Source organism: Mustela nivalis (genome assembly GCF_964662115.1).
Source record: "Mustela nivalis genome assembly, chromosome: 19".
NCBI lineage: Eukaryota > Metazoa > Chordata > Mammalia > Carnivora > Mustelidae > Mustela > Mustela nivalis.
In genome coordinates this window covers 3,145,471-3,168,919 of record NC_139038.1, presented here as the reverse complement: position 1 = coordinate 3,168,919, position 23,449 = coordinate 3,145,471, and the positions used below count along the sequence as shown (strand labels likewise).

The window sequence follows — 23,449 nt, the reverse complement described above, 5'->3', positions numbered from 1 at the left end:
CATGACTGTTCTCCAACTGCCTTCTACTGACACTGGGTGGCAGCGGGGGTCGTCCTACTGCGGAGTGGTGGCAGAAATCGCGACTGTCCACTGTACCCACTTGGCACCACCCCTGCCCCTCTTGGGGAGGCAGAGGAATGCTGTGTTACCTCTAGGTGATGGTGGAAGTCCAGGCTGCCTGTGTGATCTTGGCCCAGTCTCAGTCTTCCCCTTGGCCTGATCTGAAACCACCAGGTGGCAGCAGGAGGGAGAGGTGTTGGGACATCTTGTCACAGTCCGGTGAGGTGGGAGTGTGAACTCTGTTTTTGCTGGCAGGGGTAGGGGATGCCCTGTCCCCGCCCCCCCCAGTGGTATTTAGCTGGAGTAGAACAGTCATGGTCTAAAATGTTTCTCTTGCTTTTTTTTAGACCTTTGGTTATGCAGAACAGAATTTCCTTAGGGCTTTTTTGCCTGCACCTGTTCCAGGTTCTGGCTTTCCCCGCACCTTGCTGGAGCTACATGAGGCCAGAAACCAGAGACTCTGGCCAGAACATGGAAAATCTGGTCAAAACCCCGAGAAGTACCACTGTGTCCACCGCTATGTCTTTCCTTGACTCCTGAGGTCCTTCTCCACTCTGCCAGCTTCTTTCAGTTTCTTCCGTTTGTTTTATCTAAATATCCAGTCCAGGATATTACCCGTATTTAATGGAAGGAATAGCAAAAAAGAAAAAATAAAGGCAAAGAAAAGAAAGCACATATACTCAATTTTTCCAAAGCGAAAAAAACTTGTGCTTTTTCTGTATCTTCTTTTTAAACACTTGACTTCCCTTGTCAGACTCTCCCACCTTAAGATCCTTCCCCAGAGCTAATTAGTTCCCAGTTCCCGTGTTTCTTCATAGCCACGCCCACCCCGTATTTACCTACATACACTCGCATCTACAGAAAAGGAGGGTTTTGCCTTCTATAAGTAGTCAAATGCTATATATATTGTACTTTAATTTGTTTTGATCTTTTATTTTTATAAATGGGGCTCAAACTCATGACCCTGAGATCAACACCTCAGCTGAGATCAAGAGTCAGACGTTTAACTGAGAGCCACCCAGACTGCCCATGCTTTGTGCATTCACTACGTCTCAGGAATCCTTCCATGTCACTACACAGGGACTGTCCCCATTTATTTTAGCTGCTGTTAAAAAGGGAAATGCTGGGGTGTCTGGGTGGCTCAGTGGGTTAGGCCTCTGCCTTCGGCTCAGGTCATGACCTCAGGGTCCTGGGATCGAGCCCCGCATCTGGTTCTCTGCTCAGCGGGGAATCTGCTTCCCCCTTCTCTCTCTGCCTGGCTCTCTGCCTACTTGTGATCTCTCTCTCTCTCTGTCAAATAATAAATAAAATCTTTAAGGAAAAAAAAGGGAAATGTTCTCCATGTTATGAATGAATGTAATTTATTTAACCCCTGCTATATAACTTCCGTTGCTTATAATTTTTTATGATTATAAACAATGGTGCTATTAATCCTGGCTATTTGAGTGCAACCCCAGACTGAGTGAAAATACTGACAAATCATGTATCTGATGAGGAACTTAAATCCAGAACATATGAAGAACTCTTTTTATTTTCAAAAAAGATTTTATTTATTTGACAGAGAGAGAGATCACAAGTAGGCAGAGAGGCAGGCAGAGAGAGAGAGAGAGGGAAGCAGGCTCCCCGCTGAGCAGAGAACCCGATGTGGGGCTCGATCCCAGGACCCTGAGACCATTACCTGAGCTGAAGGCAGAGGCTTAACCGTCGTAGCCACCTAGGCACCCCCATATGAAAAACTAACTCTTAAAACTCAATGATACGAAGACATGTGACTCAATTTAAAAATAGGCAAAGAATTTCGATAATTACTTCTCAAAAGGAGAAAAATGAATGTCTATTATGTACACAGAAAGATGATCTAGGCTATTAGCCTTTAGGGAAATGCATATTAAAACCACAATATCCTACTTTATGCCCACTGGGGTGGCTGCGATGACACAGACATACGATTACAAGCATTGACAGGGATGTGGAAAAATGAGAACCTTACACTTTGATGTCGGGAATGCAGAACGGCACAGGCACGTCGGCAAACAGCCTGGCAGCTCCTCAAAATGCTACAGTTGCCCCGTGATCCTCAATTCTACACTCAATGTATGTGCTCCGATGAGATGAAAACCTGTGTCCAAACATTGTTACACAAATACTCACAGTGGCTCACAGTGGCGTTATTCGTCATAGAAAAAAATTAGAAACGACTGATGTCCATCAGCGGCTGAGCGGATAAACAAAATCTGGTCTAGCCACACAGTGGAATATTATTGCGGGAAACAAACAAACAAAAGGAATGAACTGCTGATTCATGCTACCACGCGGATGGCTCCTGAAAACGTGATACTCAGTGAAAGAAGCCAGTTCAGTAGGCTGTTTATCTGATGATTTCATTTCTAGGAAATGTCTGGAAGAGGCCCATTTGTAGAGACGGGAGGTAAACGACGGGTTGCTCAGCCCTGATCTAGACCCATGACCCCCCCAGCCCCACCTGGGAGGGGGTCCCAGGACCTGCTCTCTCACAGCAGGGGTGGTGGCCTGCCGGGAGGCTCGCGGACACCTCTGCCCTTAGATTCTCGGCGAGTGTTCCACGTACAAGCCAAATCGCACAATGCACTCTGCTCTGCATTTCCTAATGTTTTTATCATTTTTTGTCCCCATAAACCCCGTATTTTTAAGATCTTATCCACTCAGCAGATTTCTTTCCCCTTTCCTCAAAGAACAACACGGTCAGCTCCTTTGAGTTTTTGGTGGAAGGCCTTCCCCCGCTCCCGAGGGCTTACTCAAGATGGAAACCAGTCCTCCTGCCCCCTCCCCAGTACCACTCCCACACCCACTCTACTTCTCCTTCTATTATATTTCTCACCCCGAGCAGCTGAAACAATTTCTGGGTGTTGTCTGATGCTTATATCTGGATCCCCTTACTTGGAAGTTGGTTCCACAGGAGGGGTGTTTTGACTCATTGCCTGAGGTGTCCCAAGGCCTGAGACCTCGCCTAGTGCTCAGGAAGAGAGCTGTTCAGGACTGAGTGACTGGTACCTTGTACTTGGCTTTCCTTTTGGTTTTGTTTTCAGAATCAGGTACTACCACGATCATGACCATCTCTTGAGTATTCCGTGTCCTTGTTCTACAGCTGGGAAAACTGAGCTCAGCGTCAGTAAGAACCCAGCCGCACAGCCTGGAAAGATGGGTCTGGGTGCGAAACCAGACAGCGGGCCTCTGGAGCCCACCCCTGGGCACCTGCCAGTGGGGGGGCTGACCCCTGCACGGACTACGAAGGGAAAAGGAGATAACTTTCCTTTGGGCATTTTGAAAAATTGAAAATATGAAACCCCCTCACAGGACCTCAGGGAACCCCTAATGGGAATGGGCCAGCCACTTTAGAAACACTCATGGGCAGTGAGAGTCTACAGCTCCAGAGAGCAGGAACGAATATGCAGGTGCATTTCAATTTAGAGACTGCCCCAGGGTTGTGACCGCATCTGCCGTGGGGCCAGCTTCTGGAGACCCTTGTGGGGTTTCAACTGAGAAGACCCCCCCGCAAAGGCAGAGCCTCCAGGGGACGGAGGCAAGCAGCAAGCTCCCTCAATCCGGGACATCTTGCAATGTCCTCATCCTCTGTTTAGCTGCCTCCTGCTGCCCTGGCTCTTTCCTAAGCCCCAGCACGATGATGAGTCCCTCTTCCTGTCAGTCAGATAGGAGCAGGGTGTCAATGGAAGGCAGACAGATTGGCTGGTGGTGGATTTGGCAAAACCACCACCTCTCCGAGTGCAGATATGGGCGGCGGGGGTTGTGATTACAATGACTTCATCTAACCGAGTGTTTCTGGCATTAATCTTCTGACTTTCCAATCATCTCTGCTAATAGCCACCAGGATTCTCCGCAGCCTCATTGAGATTCCAGTGCATTTCCAGTTTTAGCCCAAGCTGGATTCTGAGTCACTCAAAGGCAGTAGACAATTCAGAGACCACATTTAGTGGTGATTGTTCTTGGCATGATGAAAACAGCCGTGAGTAGAGGCTATTCAGGAGGCCAGGACAAAGAGGACATGATGGGGGAGGTGGGAAAGAGGGGACAGGGCAGGGGGAGAGCAAGGCTTGGCTCCCTGTGTCTTCAAGTCCTGTGTTAAATATGCAAATACTTCCAAAACGTCATTAATAATTTTCAAAAATGTATGACGCTTTCCAGTACGACAGAATTCTAAGTGGAAGATGGGACTGAACCAAGGTACAACTTCTTAGCTAAAAGAGCCTAAATTGTTCCAAAACATGTTGACCGCAGTCTTGTTTCAGGGCAAGGGGGCTGAACCAGGGTCGTGGATTTTGATTTGGATGGGGCTACTCCGACCTAAAAGCCTATGAGCAGGAGGGGGTTGGCGGCGAATTCTTGGTGTGGTTGGTGTGGGGCAGTCTGGACCTCTTCGTCAGAGCAGGTGCCATGGCCTTCCATTTCCGGTCCTCCTGTGCGTGGCTGGGCAGCCAGGCTCCCACTGGAGGCCCCATTTCTTGCTCGAGGTGCCCTGAGCTGATGGTCGCGGTGACAACATGAGCCTGCAGACAGCTTTCCTACCTCCTTCTCACTTACATCTCAAAACAGCTTAGTGTGATATTACAGAAAATAAACAACTCTGAGAGCATCCGCAATCTTCCCAGGACCACCACATGGCTAGGTCACGGCCCACTCTCTTTAATTCATGTCCATGAGCAGCAGCCAGGATGCCCAGAACAGACAGGCACTGGGGGGTGGGGAGTGTGTAGCTGTCAGCCTGGATGCCCTGGTACCATTTTCCTCTTCTGTTTGAAAAGATACTGTGTGTGTGTGGTGACAGCTTCAGACCGTGCCCAGGATGGAGGCAACCACTGTGACTGTGTTCTTATCTGTCTTTCCAGAGCTGGTCTCTGTACATCCTGACGTGCATGTGTGTGTGTGCATACACACACACACACACACACACACACGAGCACACACGAGTGAGAGCACACTGCTTTTTGCCCCTAAAGGCATAACCTGAAGACTGCTCTGTGCCCAAAGATGTCATTTCAGCTCACATGTTCAAACAGCTGCGTAAGTTCCAGTGTGTGGACACAACAGATTTCCTGCCGCGGGTGGCCTGGGACATCTGCGCTAGAGGTGGCACTGGGCCAGAAGGGCCCTGTCTCCAGGCCCATGTGGGGGGCGAGGGGCACTGCTGAGGTTGATGACGAAGGGGGTCTCCCCTCATTGGGGTCCCTGGGACACTGAGTGGCCTCTCTGATCAGAGATGCCCTTGGAGACCTTCTAAGTGGCTCATCTGGGTCTCTGCCTGGCTCTGTCACACCTCCTCTCTGGAGCTGACAGTCCCCAATCTTCTGGCCCTGAACGCTCTTGAAAAAAATGTTCCCTATGGAAGAACATTCTAGAAAAAAACGTTCCCTAAGACAGAGAGAGCACAGGACTCTCAGCTGCAGGCTCTGGGCCTCTACCAGCTAAATGCAATTTTCCTCTTGGGCTCCCTCTGGGGACCCCACTGGGCCCCTCACCCCAAGTCATCAGGCCAATTATGCTGTCTGCTGGCTGGAGTATCCCACAGAAACATCTCAGGATGACTCAGAAATACGAATTTTTCGTTAAAATAGCTGAACCTGGATCACATTCAACCCCATAATGTAGTGGTTTGCTCAATGACTGTGGAATATGGTCTTATCTAAGGAGAAGCAGGACATTTTAAGACCGTGGAGCCCAAAATTAACAGCTTGGAATTTTCGCCCATGCTGGCTGTTAATTGGCTTAAGCCATTAAAGGGAAAGAAATTTTGGCAAATCCTGCAGCACTTGTACAAGTGAGGCTGTGGACACGATCAGACCATTTAACAAGAGGCATCTGGCGAACCGATCAATTTAGGAAAATGGGCTGTTTCATCAGAAGGTTTGCAAAAGCTTCTGTGCTTCCCAAACAGTGCCTGAGAACAGTTCCACCTCGAGACAGAACCAAACCCCTAAAACCCACAGAACCCAGCAACCACCATCGAAGTTGCATTTTCTGGGGAACATGGTGAGGCCCTGTCACCAGCCTCCAAACCTCTTCTTGCTTTGCCTTTTATCTTTGGGGCGGCGCGGCTTGGTGCCTGAGGTCAGAACCGGGGTAGATAGAGCCTGGGAAGAGTCACCTCAAATCACAGCAAGGTGAAGGTTGCGGGGTCAAGGCCACTCCCCAACCCGGTCAGCTCAAGGCCCACAGCGCATCTCCAGCTCAAGCCCTCTGGCTCCTCTCCCCAGCAGGCAGATGTCTGGTGAGGTGTGGTGGCAGGGCTGGTGAGGGTCCCCTGATCTCCAGAGATGGAGCCCTGCCAGACCAGAGCCATTTAGAAACATTTCATGATTTTTACAGAGTATTTCTTTTTTGTCCCCCAAATACCTCATTTTGCAGAAAACACACTTTGGGTTTCCATCCATAGCTTACTGCAAACAAGGCCCCGCCTTGGCTCGCAAATCTTTTCTGGAATGACCCACCATTTGTGTTACCCTGAAGACAGCCCCAGAGACTTTCTCCTGAGCCCACGGAGCAGAGTGGCTGCTACTCCCAGGCCTGAGGGCCCTTCCTGGCCCCACAGGCTGGCCCCCTCCAGCTGGTGCACGGTAGCCGCTCAGAGAACTCAGTGCTCCGCGGAGGGCCACGCCGGTCCTCCCCCAGCCCCCCAGGAGCAAGAAGCAGGGTTCTCCCGCTGCAAGTCTCAGTCTCAGGCTAACCTAAAGCAAATAGAACTCATGGAGGGAAGGTCCCCAGCGTTCTCCATTGGCAAGAACTGGCACAAAGTGAGGCGATCTCCCTAAAGAGAGGCAGAGGCGCCTCCAGCTTGCTCTTCTGCTGCTGGACCCTCAGGCTACAAGGAGGGGCCAGGCACGCCACTCCCTCCCTACAGCCTAGCCTGGGCACTTGTCACCTGGGAGGCGGGCCTGTACCATGCGGCCTGGGGGAGAGGCGATGCCGCAGGGACAGCGGGGGGCGCAGGTGTGCACGGAAAGGCAGCCAAAGCGCGAACCTCCCCTCTCCATGTCTGGCCCAGGGGCCCAGCTCTGCTCGAGGCGCTTAGTGGAGGGCCGTGCCCAGGTCCCCTTTATCCTGTGGATCCGGCTCTCCGTGAAGGACAGGAGGAGCCAGAGCCCCAGTTCCTTTCCGCGGAAGCCTGGCTCGTGCGGAGGCAAGTCCCCACTGCTTCCCGCCCACGGAGGCGCACTCTGGGCTCTCTGGGGCCCGGCTCTGCGGGACTTGGGGTGCAGGAAGCCCCCAGCCCGCCGCGCTCCGCTCCTCCCCCTTCCCCTCCCCCGTCGCCAGTCCTGTCCCCAGGAGCCGAGGCTCTGCGCAGCCAGAACTCCCGGCTGCGGCTCTCACCCATGTCGCTTTTCCCGCCTGGGGCGGTCCACCTACCTGTCACCCAGCACGGCGGTGGGGTTTCTCTTCCTGGCGACGAATACCACGTTTGAAAAGGCCTTCCATGAACTTTTCAACAAGGACAGCCGTCCTGAGGAAGCTCTGCGCCGCCCAGGCAAGAGAACGCGAAGGTCTTCGCTGCGTGCGGGAGGCGAGCATGCGCAGACAGGGCGCCTCCTGTGCGCCTGCGCACAATCGCGCAGGTGCCTCGGGGCGCCAGGTGCCTGGCGGCACGCACCCGCCTTTTGAAGGCCCTGCATCTCGGGCCCTGGGGGAGAGCACAACCCCTCCTAAAAGGCAGTGCCGTGGCTCAGGACCCCGACCCTGCGTGCCCCCAACCGCCTAGGTTTGGAGCCCGATCTGCCCCCTTGCCTGCTGGCTTCGCCGGGGCAGGTGGCTGCACCTCTCCGGGCGGTTTCTCATCTACAAACAGGGAGCCCTGACTGTGCCTGCTGCCCAGGGCCTGGGGGAGTCTCGTGGATTAACACAAGTAAAGAACACAGAAGGCCGCCTGGCAAATGGTCGTGTTCAGTAACCAGCCGCTGTCTTGGACGCGCAGGTGCAATGGCAAATCCTGGGGACAGCTGGAAATGTGGAGATTTCAAGGTCCTATTTATGGACGATGGAAATTAGGTGGTCAATGGAGGCGGGAAAAAGAGAAAAATGAAAACGTTCTTACCTCTGGCTTGTTGTTGGCAGAGCTGGCTTCTGGAGCAAGAAGGCAAAATTGGAAGTACAGACCCCCGTGCCCCTGAGATCTGGACCCCTGTGCTCCCTGCAGGCAGCAGCCCTGCCTCTCCCCAGGCCCGGCCTGCACATGGGAATCACCTGGGTTGCTTTTCAAAAGAGAAGCGGATATCTGTCCCAGCCCTCAGAGATCCTGTCTTTGCTGGTCCGGCTGTGCCCACAGCACTGGGATTTGCGTGCGTTCCCAGTGATTCTGAAACGCACCACGCACGATGGAGAGCCACCCCCGGATGCAGATGGGGATGTGGGGAGGGACGCCTCTTCTGGGGGCTCAGGAGGGAGGCCTTGCTGTGGGCCGCATTCCCGCCAACCAACGGTAAGTTTGGTAGAGAGCAGTGGAACCTTTGGAGAGCATGGCAGGGGGTGGCCCTACATGGCCAGGTGCCCCTTCACCCCCACCCCACGTCCGTCTCTCCGGGAGAGCCGAAATCCCTCTGACCTCAGCCCTGCTGTCTGTGCACACCTGCGTCTCACCAGAAGTGGGGGCTGGGATGGCTGTGGGTGTGGTTCAGGCCCGCACTGGGGTTCATCTTTACAGCTCTAGAATTCATGAGTCATTGAACCAATTCTTGAAGAAAATCACAAGCGAATAAGGAACAAAATGATGTTTTTATTAAAAATTGTACCCATAGCACCTCTCTGTCTTCCTATAAGTTTTTTTTTCTTTTTTCTTTTCTTTCTTTTTTTTTAAATGAGATCTGGTTTTCTGCACAATTCCAGAAAACGTTGTCGGGAAAACTCCAGGAGTGACCTAAGCTCTGGATAACCCAGAAGGCGATGTTGGGGGTGGTGATGAGGGGTGCCTCCGCAGACTAGCTCGGTTCACGGATGGCTGCAGTGTTTCTGCCTTCCCGACCCTGTTCATGCTCCAGGGATGCTGCGTTAAGGACAGCCAGCTTGGGATACGCGGATGGGTTCCTCATTGGGGGAATAACTACACTGTGTGCCAAGAATTCGTAAAAACTAGAAACCATGCTACGATCCATTACGCAAACACCATGCTTCAGTCCAGTCGTGATCAAGTACAAGCCCAGCATCCAAAGACGTTTACAGAGCACGCGCACGACCCTCCCTCCTGGCGGTGTGGCCTCCTCCCGCGCTCATGGGGGCATGGGTCCCCACGTTGCCCTAGGCCACACCGTCCTCTGCTACGACATTTTATTGGGTACTTCTTAAAAGTATGACAGTGAGAGCAGCGGAGGGGAAGGCCGGGGGAAGAGGGGGTCGGTATGGGCCTGTGTATCCAGGAAAAGGTGCGTGAGGCCATGCTGATGTGGTTCACGCCGGCTAGGTGTGGGGACTGCCTGCAGCTGCCCCGAAGCTCATCTGTCTGGGAAAGCTGGTGCCCAGTGGAGGGGGGCAGCCCCATGCATGCCCAGCTCTGCAGCTCCAACAGAGAGCCCGGCCGCTCCTGGCCGCTTAGCGGGTTCATTCTTGCTCACCTGTCGGAGCTGTCTCCAGGGACCCACCCGAGGGTGTGCATGGGCGGGGCTCAGCTACTGCTGGCTGGAGAGCACCTGGATGACGTCACTAAGGAGGAAGGCCAGCGGCCGACTTTCCCTCTTGTCTTGGTTAAAGAAATGTTGCTTGTTCGTGTGAGATATTTTGTTTTTCCTCCGTAAAGGTGAGAGGCCGGGAAGTGACGCTGGTCCAGGCGCGCACTGCTGGGGGAGGCCGGAACCGGACTGGAAACCTCCCTTTCCCCGGTGCAGCCTCTCCCGAAGGCCCAGCTGGAAGGTGGATGCTGACAGTCCGTCCGCAGCCTGCGCCTCCTCAGTTCCACAGAAAGCAAGTTCAGGGAAGGTAGAGAAAGCTCAGGGAAGAAAAGGAACCCCCCCCAAAAGTGTCATGTCGCAGCAGAAACCCACAAAACAAAGAACACAACTCAAACCAAATCGTCCTCATTCCAACACATCCTAACCCTTTCCCCCATTATTTAAAGCAAAGTCCATATGGCTTAGAGAGCGAAGTGCATAGGAGGCAGGGTTTGTCGGAGTTCTTCCAAGAAGTTCCGCTTGCAGCCTCGAGGTTTCCTGCCCCCTTTCCCGGTGGTGGAGGCGCGGAGAGGAAGGAGCAGAGGCTCCGGACCCGAGGGGCGTCCTGTCCAGTGAACTGCGTGCGGTGGGTGATTCTCACACACAAGTGGCTTTGGGCAGAGCGTCTAGGATTTTTGGTTTCGAGTATTTCTGCCTCCACTCAGAAAACGAAGGCAGCAAGGGAGGGAAGGAACAGGAGGGGACTGAGAGAGAGAGAAAGGAACCTTTGCATACCCTCTAGTTTTCGGAAAAACTGAAAAGGGGCTTTTCACCCAACACAAAACTCTCCTCGGCCTCCTGGGGCCACAGGCAGCCTCTCTGAAAGCAGAGGCTGCCATGGAGGTGTAGAAGGAAGACAGTGGAGTGGGCACCATGAGCTCTCCACGTGGCCCGGAGATGGGCTCCCCCACCCTCAGGGCACCGCAGGTCACCTGGGAGAACAGCACATGCCTCGCTCCCCTGGGCCTCGGGGGTGTCAACAGAATGGCTGGACAGTGTCATGGCCACACTCCTTCTGGTGAGGTGGGGACACCGGGCCGTCCCCGAGCTCTGGGCACACTCGGGCTGGCATTAGCGGCTCGCAGCATCCACCTGGACCTAGGCTCTGGCCTGGAGAGTCGGCCACATTAGACCCCTCTTGCAAGAATAATGTGACGGCTGGGCCGCACCTACAGTTTGGACTCTCGGTTTCTCAACATAGTTCATGCTATTTTCATGTAGCTAAAAACGAAAACAAAACAATAGCAAAGGGGGAAAGAAAGAAAACGTTTCCAGAAAACCCTTTAAGGCTAGAAGCTGGGCGGGGGTTGGGGGCGGGGACAGCAGCAGCACTGGTGGTCAAGGCAGTGTGCAGTGGGCGCAGCAAGCAGACCCGGGGGCAGCGCTCGGAGGCAGGCCGGCGCCCACCTGCGCAGGAGGCCTGGCGAGGAGGCGGCAAGCTGGGGCCTCGTTTGCTCAGAGCTGTTTTGCTTTATTTGGAGACACTGACGCTTGTCGTCTTTCTCATGTACAAAGCTAAACAATTAATAAAAAGGCACCTGGAGACAGCAGAGACTCATTCATTTCATGTGACATATTTTAAAAAAAGATAAAAAGATTTAAAAAATACTCTGGTTAACAATGCACACGTCTTACACAACAAGCAATTATTCTGCAAGCGCCGTCTGGTTCTCTCTGGGTTAGCGGGGTTGGCCGTGTGCTGTGTTCTTGGGAAGGAGCTAGCTCGCTAAGTGAGGGCCAGCGTGGCGGCTTCCGGCCCCGGGGGTGGTTTCCTGCTCTGCACCGTTGGGTTTAAGGAGAGAAAGGAAGAAAAAGCCCCGGTGTTTCACCGCTGCAGTGACACAGGGTGAGGCCAACGGAGTCATCGCCGGGTCTGAGGACCCCACCTCGCAATCTCTTGCCCCCTTGCCAGGAACCTGGATGCCGATTCCTTGCCTAGAAACTGCGGAGGGAGAATATTTCAGAGGTGGATGCCGTCAGGTCGAAAAGGGCCCAGCCCAGGGCAGACTTCACTCTGCGGCCCCAGGAGGCAGCGAGAGCCCAGCTGGTCGGTGTCACCGATGGGGACCCTGGTGTGTGACTGGTTCTCCGGAGGCACAGGAGGTAGAGAAGCGGAAGGAGCGCCCTGGATGCGGGCGGACAGCTCCCTGGATCCCCGCTCTTCCTCCCCCCGCAGCCTCCCTAGTCAGGCATCGGGATCTCGGGAAACCCGGGGCAGGGGGCTGGGGGTTCTGAGGCGTTCCCGCCATTGCACCACTGAAATACACCTTCTCGTAAAAAGAAAAGAAAACAAAGAAACCCGCTTCCTGCAGCGATGTTACAAAAAGCCGTTAAAAAAACCTTCCTAATTGAAATCTAGTGTCCACAAGTAGGTAAAATCATCACTTATCAGAATTCTCTTTAAACAAAAGCTTGAGCTCAGTTATTGGAGTTGATTGTCTTAACAAAAGGAGGCTGGGAGGTCCGCTGAGGCCCCGCTGGGGCCGTCACACGAAGGAAGAGAAGCCGGTGAGTGGAGTCCGGGCGCCAGGGCCCGTGGGCGCAAACACGGCGCTCTGCGTGGTGACCACAGTGTGCAGGTGCGGCCCCGTCTCGCTGCCCGCCACAGCCTCGTACCTGTGCGGGGCTCGGCCGCCCGGGGCCCGCCGCTTCCACGAGTTGTAGTAGGTGGGGTCGCTCATGTAGTGGTTGACGAAGGAGTGCTGGGGGGGCGCGTCCTCGGACTCGGAGTCAGTGCCCTGGGGGGACGATGAGATGTGAGCAGGCGCAAGGGAGAGGAAGGAAAGACACGGGGGCGGGGGGGGGGGGGGGAGTATGGGGGAGGGGATGGGGTGGCAACAGGGAAGGGCAGCCATGAGGGAGCAGGGGGCACAGCCATGGAGGGACGGGTGGCCACACGGGGAGAGGAGGGGAGTCCCGGGGGGGAGTGGCCACATGCAGCAGGGCTGAGCTGGAAGCGGGGAGTGGCCAGGAGGCAGGACCAGAACTAGCAACCCAAAGTTCCCACCCTCTGCCCCTTCCTCCCCTGACTCCCACCCTGCACACTAGGAGCGCCCACACCTCCCCGGACTGACAGCTCCCCCCACCGCCCCCTGCTGAGCTCAGCATCTCCCTTGTGTTCACATAGGGACCATGTGCTGTCCCAGCTGCTCCTGAGCCACCCTGTATCTGAGCCTGTCGAAGGAGGGGTCTACATTGCTCCTCTGCCCCAGGACAGCCTCCAGGGGGTGCTCTGTGCCCTCACAGGGCAGAAGCCCTGTGTGGTGGGGGGAGTCGGAAAGGCCCAGGGTCCTCCGCTTGCCCAGGCTTCCAGTGTAGGCTGGCCCAGAGCACAGGGAGCCCGCCTTGAGCACACAAGGAGAGAAGCAAGGGCTATCCTCCAGGGGACACAAATTCTGCGTGCTGTCACCTCCACGAAGACCTCTGGGGGAGCCCTGCTGAGGAATGAGGCCCTAGCGAGCCATGAGCTCTCAAGGACGCACCCAGCCCCTGCTTCCCTAGGCCCCAGAGAGACCTGAGGCCTCGCCAGTGGTACAGAAGAGCCTGCCCTGGGAAGGCCAGTCTGCGAGGGTTTCATTTCCTTTCTTTTTATAGAATAAATCCAAAGTTTCCACGAAGAACATTTAGTCCACATTGTCTCTATGTCTCTATACCCGGTTTCTGGGGGTTGATTTTAAACCACTAGAAGCAAGGCCAGCTGGGACAGTGGATGGAGGCCGTTTTCCCAACACAGTGGAAGCCCTCCTCCTTCCCTGCCCCAGAGGCGCTCTGTGGCCCTGGGGCCTTCCTGAACTCTGGGGAGCCCTGCAACCTGCTGGGGTGCAGCCCGCAGTCTGGCCAGGTTCTCTGTCATGCCCCACACCCTGAAAACCCAGGGGGTTCCTCCCTGCCCTACCCGGGATGGAGCAGAGACTGTGGACACCTCAGATATGCCAAAAATGGGTCCAGAAACATGTGCCTGTCCAGGCTTTCAAGTTCAAGGTAAGGGAACAGGAGCAGGTGGCTAGGTAAAGCCTCTCCCATTCCAAGATGCCCTGGCAGGGCTCTGTCCCTGACACCCCGCATGCCTCCTCCCTGAGCTCTGACCTTTTCCCTCTCTACAGAGGGTGTCAGGAGGCCCCCAAGCCTGTCTCAGAATCACCAGGGAAGTTTCAGAGAGTGAAGATTACTGGGTGTGGCTCCTGCTGTCTTGATGGAGAGGGTCTGGGGCAGGGCCCTGGAATGTGCATTTCTTAGAAGCTCTGGGAAGATTCTGATTGGAGGGCAGGGAAGGGAGAGAGAGCCAACTACTGGCCTCTACCCTACGTGTCGTCTGTATAGAGACTCATGAAAGGTCCTTTGGTACCCTGAGCCACTCTCCCCCATCTGATGGGGAGGGCATGGCCCGTGTCACCCACATGCAGGAAGCTCGACCCAGGGACTAGTGCTGTTCTCCTCCCGAGGAGCCGGTGCTGTGTCCTGTGAGCGGGTAAAGCAGGCAGACGTCCCTTTGGACATCAGGGGGAGCTGGAACCTCCTGGGATTTTCCAGACACAGACTGAAAATCTGGCTCTCGCTGGAACGTTTACAGGAAAGTAACAATAAGTCACGGAGCTGGGACTCCTCAGGACGTGAGACATAAACTGTTTATGTTTCGACCCAATCAGAGCGCGTCTGTGGTCCCTCCGCTTCTCCCTAAGTCGGAGCTTGCATAAACACAGGTATGATGAAGGGCTCCCTGACACATCCCAGGACACGGACGGCACCCAGCTCCGCCACCAGCGGACAGCGGTGGTGGAACAGAGCCAGGATGAGCCATGTTTTAGCAGCCGTTGTGCACACCGAGTGACACCCCCGTCCAGTCTCTTGACACTGCACAGCGGCCGTGAACTGGGGATTTTTATTCCTATTTTAGGGATGAAGAGAGAGGCTCAGAGAGCAGTCATGCGGCTGGTGTCCCAGGCCGGGTGGGAGCCGCCCAGGAACTGGCCGTCCACTCCAGCCTCTCCTTCGTGTCACAACCCCCCCGCCGGTCAGTCCCAGACCCACCGTGCTCTGCAAACCAAAGGCTGTTTTTGTAACTCACCCCAAGCCTGACCTGCGTGGGGCTAGTTTGGCAGCTAACCCCGAGCTGAACTGATGTGAAAATGTGTAGTGTGAACAGTGTTTGGTTTTGCTGCAGGAATGCTAATGGGTTTGATCGGTGATGCTGCCCAATCCTGCCGGGGCCGTGGCCTCATGTCCCATGCATTCCCACACCCGGAAAACACCGAGTTCTTCAGTGGATCTGGTCTCAGGAGTTGCAGATAAGAAATGCAACACCTGTAATTCCGGCAGCTAAGGTTTGTTCTTCCTCTGTTTTCCGGAGGCTTTGTGGGGCTTTGAGGCAAAGCTCTGTGTACATCAAGATGGACAGGAACAAGCACAGAGGTCACCTGAAGGATCAGGTGGCAGCTGTGTTATTGGCCCCCGAGCTGGGTTTGTCCCTTCTTCAGCCGTCTTGGCTGTAAGTTTTGCAAGTTCAGGAGCAAAGAGCTCACGTGGAGATGCGTCGGGGGCAGCCCCCTCTTGAGAAAGGCCCAGAACACTCAGGATGTGGACCGCAGATCCCACAAACTGGGGTCAGGAGTCATGGTTAGCTGAAGACTGGGTGTAAGCTTGAAGATTTTCTCCCTCTTTGCACTGAACCCTCCGGTGCTCTGAGGCCGCCCCATGCACCGTCCATTCCAACCATGAAGGATACGCGGGAGCAAGAATGTGAGAAGGAGCAGCTGGATTCAATCTCCTCGCTTTGTGTCTGAAAGGACTGAGACCCACACAAGCATACGACCTTCTCCAGGTCATACCGACCGGGGATGGAGCCAGGCCAGACCCAGCGCTGGTATCACAGCCGAAGGTGGCAGAAACGAAGCCTCTTTCGAAACACGTTGGACACCTTCCATGTCAGCTGTATAAAGGGTCAGGTCTCTGATTGGAGGAAATGGCCACACGCAGGAGTCCCCTGTGGCCCTGTCCAACACTTGCTTCTCCCCTGTCTCGTGACCCCGGCCCACTCCTCTTGCTGCTGTCTGGTCATGGAGAAGCCCGGCTCGCAGTCGCCAGGAGGCAGCAGATCTAGAAGGGATTCCCATGTCCTTGCAGGAGGCAGCCTTTCCACGAGCACATCCAGCCCGGGTGCGGGATGTGTCCCACCCCCACATGCCTGTTTATGTGATGAACTATACAGTCTCACTGGAGAAGGCTCAGAAGCTTTATCATTATATGTTTTCTCAAGCACAGACCTCAAAGTCCTACGGAATGGAGAGAGGGGTCTGTGACAGATGTGGGTGCTGAGAGGAAGCCCCAGCAGGAGACAGTCCCGTGGTTGTCTGACTCACAGTGATGTCCCAGTGTGTGTGTCTGGGCTTTGACCTTCCCAAATGAACTTCAGAAAGTGATCCTTCTCTGCCTGTCCTTGTCCACGGGATGGATGGCCTGCCCCTCATTAAACAATGATTGGTTCATGGGCACGCATGCGATTTAAGCTGAGCCAATCAGAATCCTCCTTGGGACTCTGCAGGGCATGGGGAAGGGCAGGGTTTTTTAGGTGGCAAAGCTGGGCGCTGGCTGTGCGCCCTGAGTGGGCAGGGCCCAGAGACCCGGCCAAGAGCCCCTGTGAGAGGAGAAGACCATCTTGCAGAAAGACAGGAGAGACAGGAGCCTAAGAGTAGAGGGTCACGACTTGTTAAGTCCAGTCTCCAGGCTCCTGCTCAGCCCTCGGCATCACCTCCATGAGAGAGCCCCGAATCCAAATGCCACCCTCCCCTCCTCTGCCTGCTCTGTTTATTGTTTATATGACATCATTATCTTTTAATGGGGATGCATTTTAGCGAGTTAGAATTATCGACAAAAAGGCAATGCTGCAGGATCCTTTTTTTTTTTTTTTTTTTAAGTTTCCTGTGTGATATGAAGTAGTGATGTGTGTTGGTTTCCCAGGAAACCAGAGAAGGACAGCAGGTGATTGGACGTGGTGGCAGTTTCTAAAGGTGCACAGATGCCTGGCAAACGGCTAACAGAGATAAGCTCAACACTTTCGGCATTATATATGCAAGATGAAAGAGTCAAATATTATTAGGGAATTAATTAGGTATGAGGGGGTTGGTCTAAGTTGGTTGGAGCAGGAGAGGTTTTGAAAACTGTTTATTTGGATTTTGAGAACAGTTTTTCTCATGCGATTTGAAGAGTAGTCCTGCTATGCAGTTGCGTGAAAACCTGGTGACAGACCCTCTTATTCCCAACTGGAGAAAGAAAGGAACCACAGCAGGTGTCCTGAGACACTGAGTGCCTGACTCAGAGCTGCTCCGATCAGGCAGGTCCTGGGGCTCCTGTGAGCCCATTTGCAGAATGTCCTCTTTAAGCAATAATCCTGAAAATGGGTCAAAAGATACCCTGTGGAGAAAGGGACAGCATCACTAGCTTCTTAGTGAAATACTAGCTTCGCAGAAGAGAACTTCCAGCAAGGACCTCTCGGGTTTCTGCCTCCTTCCTTCCTGGGGCTCTGCAGAGGAGGGTGGGGAGGAGGGGGAGGGCATTAAACTCTTGACGAAGCCCAGGGCCCAGAATGTGCCTTACTCTTCACACCTGACATCTTAGCGTGCAGTCGATTTAAACCTAGAAGCTGCCTCCGGTAGAGAGGATTACGATCTGAAATCTAAACCCAGTCCTAGTTGAGACAGGTGCCCACTCCTGGGTCATTCTCTCTGGGACCGTTGTTGATCTCTCTGAGGGCTCTGCCTACAGTTCCATACTTTGACTCTGTTTCTGTGCATTTGGGGTTAAGGGGCCAGGTCAGAAGTCATCATTGACAGATTTAGGAAGATTGTGCATCTCCCCTCTGAATATCAGGACCTTCAGTTATGAATGGAAAAGGTGTTTCCAGAATGACTGGAGAGGAACTAGCAGATTCTCGTCCTGGTGGGAGAATGATTTAACTGAGCAAAGCTATTTTAGAAGCAGGCATTTAAAGTCTCTGGAAATAGTGGCGAGGACATATAGCAAATGGAGAAAGCTTTATTCCTGAAAAATCTAAATTTCTCTAAGAACAGCAAGAGTTGGAGGCATTGAACAGTGACCCATATCAATGCCCCACCCGTGACCCCCAGCTCAGGTATGGCTGAGAGAACTGGGTTCCCTTGCTCACCTTGTCTTCACCCATAGGCTGGATGCCCTACATCGCTTGTGGTGGGCTGGGAATACTGACCCCCAGATGCCCCTACCTCGGCTAGCTTGTAGGGAAGATGATGGACACTGGGAGGGGTGGGCTCAGAAGCCCAGGGACTATAGTGTCTACCCAGTGCACTGCTTGCACAGTGGGTAAGTCATTATGGGAGAGGAGGGCCACTGTACCCACCCCCAGCTTTGGTGCTGTGACATGGAAGAGGACACAGGAGAGAGAGACAGTCCATTAGAACTGAGAGCTCTGGAGCTCTCCTTAGGGGAAAGGCCTTGTTTGAAACAGAGCATGCCTAAGGGCATTGCTGAAAACAGCAGGGTCCTTTGGGATGAGAAATTAAGAGGAAGCTGGTAGTTCCATGATTGTAACAAGTGAGGCAATCAACCAGCCAGAAGTTTAACAGAGAGGACCAGGGAAAGAGAGACAGCTCAGGAGAGCCCTCTTGGATCAGAGCAAAATTCAGATTGATAATATCTTGCCCCTACAAAAGGGCTATACTTTAACTGGTGCAAGCTATGGAATAATGGAGAGCCTGGGGGGATTGTGAAAAGTAATACAGCCAGCCAGCAGCGGAGGTTAAGAGCTGGGTGTGATACCAACAGGGACAGACCATTCGGAATCTTAACGGGAGTGAGAAAAAGAGACAGAGAAAGCCTGGCTGGGACCATCGTCATCCCTGGTATTCAGAGGGCCTGAATGCACCCCTAAGGCTGTTCCTTTTCAGGGGTGGCATCAGAGTCCACACTGTGGAGGAACCAGATTTCCAAAGAACTAGTCCAGCCCAGTCACTAAATAAGAAACAAACAAATCAGCAAACAACAAGAACAGTCCTTGGGGTAGAGGCTATCAGTATTTGGAGTTGGCACAATGACTAATTAAAAAAAAAAGCAGGATAGAGTGTGCGGTACATGGGACAAAAAGCAGGCAGCCTCCAAGGAGACCCAAATGTTGGCAGACATAAGACTCTGAAAGCAACTATTATGATATATTCACAGAACCAAAGGAAGCTATGTTTAAAGAATGAAAGTAAGATGACACTATTGCACCAAGCAGAGAATATCAATAGGGATAGAAATTATTTAAAAAGAGCCAAATGAGAAGTTTTGGCATTGAAAAATACAATAGCCAAAATGAACAATTCATCAGAGGGGCCCCACGGTACGTTGGGTCTGGCCGAGGAAAGAATCAGGGCACGTGGAGATATCGACAGAGGTTATGCAATCTGAAACAGAGAAGAAAGAATGAACACGTACAAGAAAGAATGATGACAAAAGAAGAGAGAATCTAATAAGTGTACAGAGCACCCGTATGCGAGATAGTCATGGCAGCACCAGGATGAGCGGAGAAAGAAAGAGGCAGAAAAAACAGGGGAAGAAATGACTTAAAGCTTTCCAGATTCGATCAAAAGCATTAATCACACACCCAGAAAGTTCCATAAACACCCAGTAAGATAAATGGAACCAAGTCCGCATCCACCCACCTCAGAGTAAAAAACACAAAGACATAAACTCTTGAAATCATGGGCAAGGGAACTCATGTAATGTTAAGGGTTGGCTTCTAATCAGAAAAAAGCTGGGGGACAGAAGATAATGGGACAACGTAGTCAAAGTGTTGAATAAAAACTGCCAACCAAGAATCTTCTGTTCAGCAGAACTACTTTCAAAAATGAAGGTGAAATAAAGACATTCTGAGATAAACAGAAACATGAAAATTCATTGCTAGCCAACCTGCCTTACAGGAGATATGGAAGGAAGACGGTCAGGTTGAAAACCAGTGATACAGACAGAAATTCAAATTCATACAGAAAGATAGAAAGTACCAACAAAGCTGATCACCCATGGGTAATTATAAAAGATAGTATGATTGCACATGTCTTCTCCTTTCTTCTCTTGCTTGAGTTAAAAAGCGATTGCATAAAGCAGTATGTATATGATTGTATTATTGGGCCTATAATGTATAAAGATGTAACATATTTAACAATAACAGCACAAAGGAGAAGGTGAAGTAATGGCACCCAGTGGTGACTTGGACCCACAAAAAGAAATGAAGAGGACCAGAAAAAGTACATAAGCAGGAAACACAGTAAACTCTAGAAATAGACTTGCTCTCCCTTCCTCTTTCAACTTCTTTAAAAGACATATAATTCTATAAAGTAGTAACTATAAAAAATGTATTCTTGAGTTTGTAACAGTACAGATATACAGACATAGCATGTATAATAATAGCACAGAAAGGGGCAGAGGCCATAGAACTGTATTAGAATAAAATATTTATATGTCAGTGAGGTTTAGTATAAGACTTTTCTTTAAAGATTGATTTAGTTATGTGTGTGTGTGTGTGTGTGTGTGTGCGTGCGTGTGTGTGTGTATGAGAGAGAGAGAGAGAGAGAGAGAGAGATTGAGGGACTATGTGTTCATGAGCTGGGGTCGGGGGCAGAGGAAAGAATCTCAAGCAGACTCCCTGTTGAGCACAGAGCCTGATGTGGGGCTCGATCCCAGGACCTGAGATCATGACCTAAGCTGAAATCAAGAGTCGGAGGCTAAACCAACTGAGCCACCCAGCTGCCCCCCATATATATCTTAAGTAAATGTTGGTACTAGAGCAACCACTAACAAAACTAATGGAAAAAAATACAGTAGAAGTAAAAACAAGCAAATTAAAATAGCACACTAGAAAATTTTCACTTAAAAAAGAAGACAGTGGGGGGAAAAAGAGGACTAAAGATGTGAGACCTATAAAAGACAAACATCCAAAGGACAGATATAAATTCTACCTTTGCCATAATTACATTAAATGTGAATGGATTAAAGAATCCATTCAAAAGGCACAGATCAGCAGAACAAAACTGATAGGTACCCAGCTACATGCTGTCTGTAAGAGATACATTTTACTGATAAGAACAGATACTACACTTGATCTTAGCCAAAAGGCCGAGAAGCGATGTAAGAGATACATTTTAGATTCAAAGATACAAACATGTTGAAAGTAAAAGAATAGAAATGATACACCATGTCAACAGTAACCAAAAGAAAACCCTAGTGGTTCAGTAGTGTAAGACAAAATAATCTTGAAGACAAAATTGTTACCAGAGACAAAGAGGAACACAGTAATATTAATGAAAGGCTCAATCCGTCTAGGAGACATAGCTATCATAAACATATATCCACTCAAAGACAGAGCACCAAAATTAAACGGACTGAACTGGAGTGAGAAATAGATAATTCAACAATAGTTGGAGACTTCAATACATTAGCGGATGGCAGAAGATCAAAAACCTAGGTGGCTTCCATAATACTGGGAATCAGTCAGACCCCACAGACACATAAGGAGCACTCCGCACTCCGCACGTTCATAGAAAAACATGCTCTTTTCAAGTGCATATGGAACATTCTTCCAGCACAGACCGTAAAACGAGACGCAATAAATTTTAAAGGACAGAAATTATATAAAGCATGTTCCTGGGCCACAGTGGAAGAAAATTAAAAAATCAATAACAGAATGACATTTGGGAAATTCACAAATATGAGGAAATTACAAACACTCTCCTAAATAACCCATGTTCCAAATGGGTGAATTGTGCAGTATGTGAATTCCATCTCGATCAAGCTGTTTAATAAATGTGGCTCGAACCAAGCTCTCCCATCTGAGCTGGCACTTTCGAGATGATGAACGTCCCCAGGTCCCTCTGTTGGGATTCCGTGAACGTTTAGTGCCTACAAATCTCCCAAATGCATTAGGTTCAAAGATAGGACCTAGCAAGATGATAAAGTGAAGAATTCTGGAAGAAAGATGGGTCTTCCTGTATCTACCTGAGCACCCAGGGGGCAGACAGAAGCCAGGCATGGAAATTCTCAGCTGGAGGTGACTGTCAGAGCTTTCCAGGGGCCTGGACCCCCAGACCCTAGCTGAAATTCTGCATGTGCATAGAGAGAGTGTCTACACCTCTCATAGGGTGTCTGATAGAGGCCTTGACCCCAAAACCAGTAGGAAGCATGAGAGGCATTTGTGGGAACTTTAAAAGGAACCCCTTCCTCCTGGCACAGGGCTTGAGCTCAGCCACTGTCCTAGAGCTAGGACAACTTGATTCTGTGCAGCAGGTCTGCAGGGACAGATGGAACTGGGAGCCTGGCACTCAGATCTGCCTCTCAAGCCCCCTACCCCCAACCCCCATCAGTGCATATCCAGGAAAGACATATATGTACGCGTGAGTATGCATGTGTGTCTATGCCGAGCTCATTTAACAATCCTCCATAAAAAGCAGCTGAATTTGCATCTCAGTACACCCCATCGACCCATTTTGAGAATGTTTTCACCAACAGAGAGTTCAGAATTCATGCATCTAACCCAGGCTGCTGACCCGGGGGCGCTGAACTGGAGGGGACGGTGGAGGCCGGGGCTCAGATGACCTCATACTCAGTCTGGTCGGCTGGCCAACGGAGAGAATCGGTCTACGTCATGGGGTGGTGTGAGCAAGGGCTGAGTGTGCCCGACCCACTGTAGGTGCTCCATAGTGCTTGGCCTCTGTTGGCCCATCATGAGCTTGGCCTGCAGGGCTAACGCAGGAAGTTCTGTGAGTCCTGTCTGTGGGGCTGTTGAGCTCTCAACAGCCATGGCCCCTGGGAATTATGGACAGACCCCGGGTAGGGGTCCTGCGAACGCAGCTCTAATTGCTGCCACAGACGGTGTCTGCTGGAAGGCCATCCTCTCCTTCCCAATGTGTGGCTTTTGATGGAAGCAGCTAGAACAGCTCCAGAACAGCTGCTCTTTCCTTATCACAAAGCGGCAGCTCATTTTTGCCGCATTTCACTTGACAGCCCCTTGATTTCAGACAAATGTACCTTTCCAAACCTCTGTGGTGCTGCTTGCTGTTTTCCCCAAGCCCGAGGCTACTGGACAGACAGGGTGCCTGGCGTCCTTCGTAACAGAAAGCCGGAAGCAAGCGGGTGCAGAGTCACACGACACCTGCCCTGTGCCCCGTCTCACCTGGACTTCATATACAGAGCACAATTTAAGAGAAGCCATTTTATTGAGCCTCGGGGCTTAATAAGGCCTGAATTCAGGTCCAAATGAAGGTGAGACTTATTTTAGATTAAATATTGATTTAGCGTATGAATGCCAAGAGGTAGGGCAGGCCTACGTGTCCAGCAAATGGCTTGGTGATTTTCCTCTCTCTCAAGACTTGGCATATGAGAAATAAAAGAGCTTAGGGACTGATGGAGGACCACCTCCCTACGGCCATATAGCTGGTTTTGCTCGTAAATGCGAGGCACGGAGGCCGCACCCTCGGAGTGGGGGCATGCTGCGGGGGCTCGGGGTAGGGGGGCTGAGCCCCTGAAGGAGCCTCCCTCCGCTGCCCCTGGATGACATCCTCCCCTGCCTGCTCGCTGATGGAGGCCTTGCACCCGGGCGAGCTCAGCTCTGCACATGAACACAGGGGCCCAGAAAACCTTACATATAGGCAGGCCCGTGGGTCCTGGGCAGGGGACATCTCCTTAGGGGCATCTCCCTGGTCCATCTG

At 52.0% G+C, this 23,449-nt stretch overlaps 1 protein-coding gene across 3 annotated transcripts in view; it reads right to left on the bottom strand.

Annotated features, from left to right (window-relative positions):
- Window positions 1–8,795: 8,795 nt before the first annotated feature.
- Window positions 8,796–23,449, bottom strand: part of SDK1 (sidekick cell adhesion molecule 1) — an 869,284-nt gene continuing 854,630 nt past the window's right edge. For all 3 annotated transcript variants that reach the window (XM_082714190.1, XM_082714189.1, XM_082714192.1), the window contains one exon: window positions 8,796–12,478. In XM_082714190.1, coding sequence (XP_082570316.1) covers window positions 12,227–12,478 — 252 coding nt within the window. In that variant the 3' untranslated portion in view covers window positions 8,796–12,226. The remainder of the gene's footprint in view (window positions 12,479–23,449) is intronic.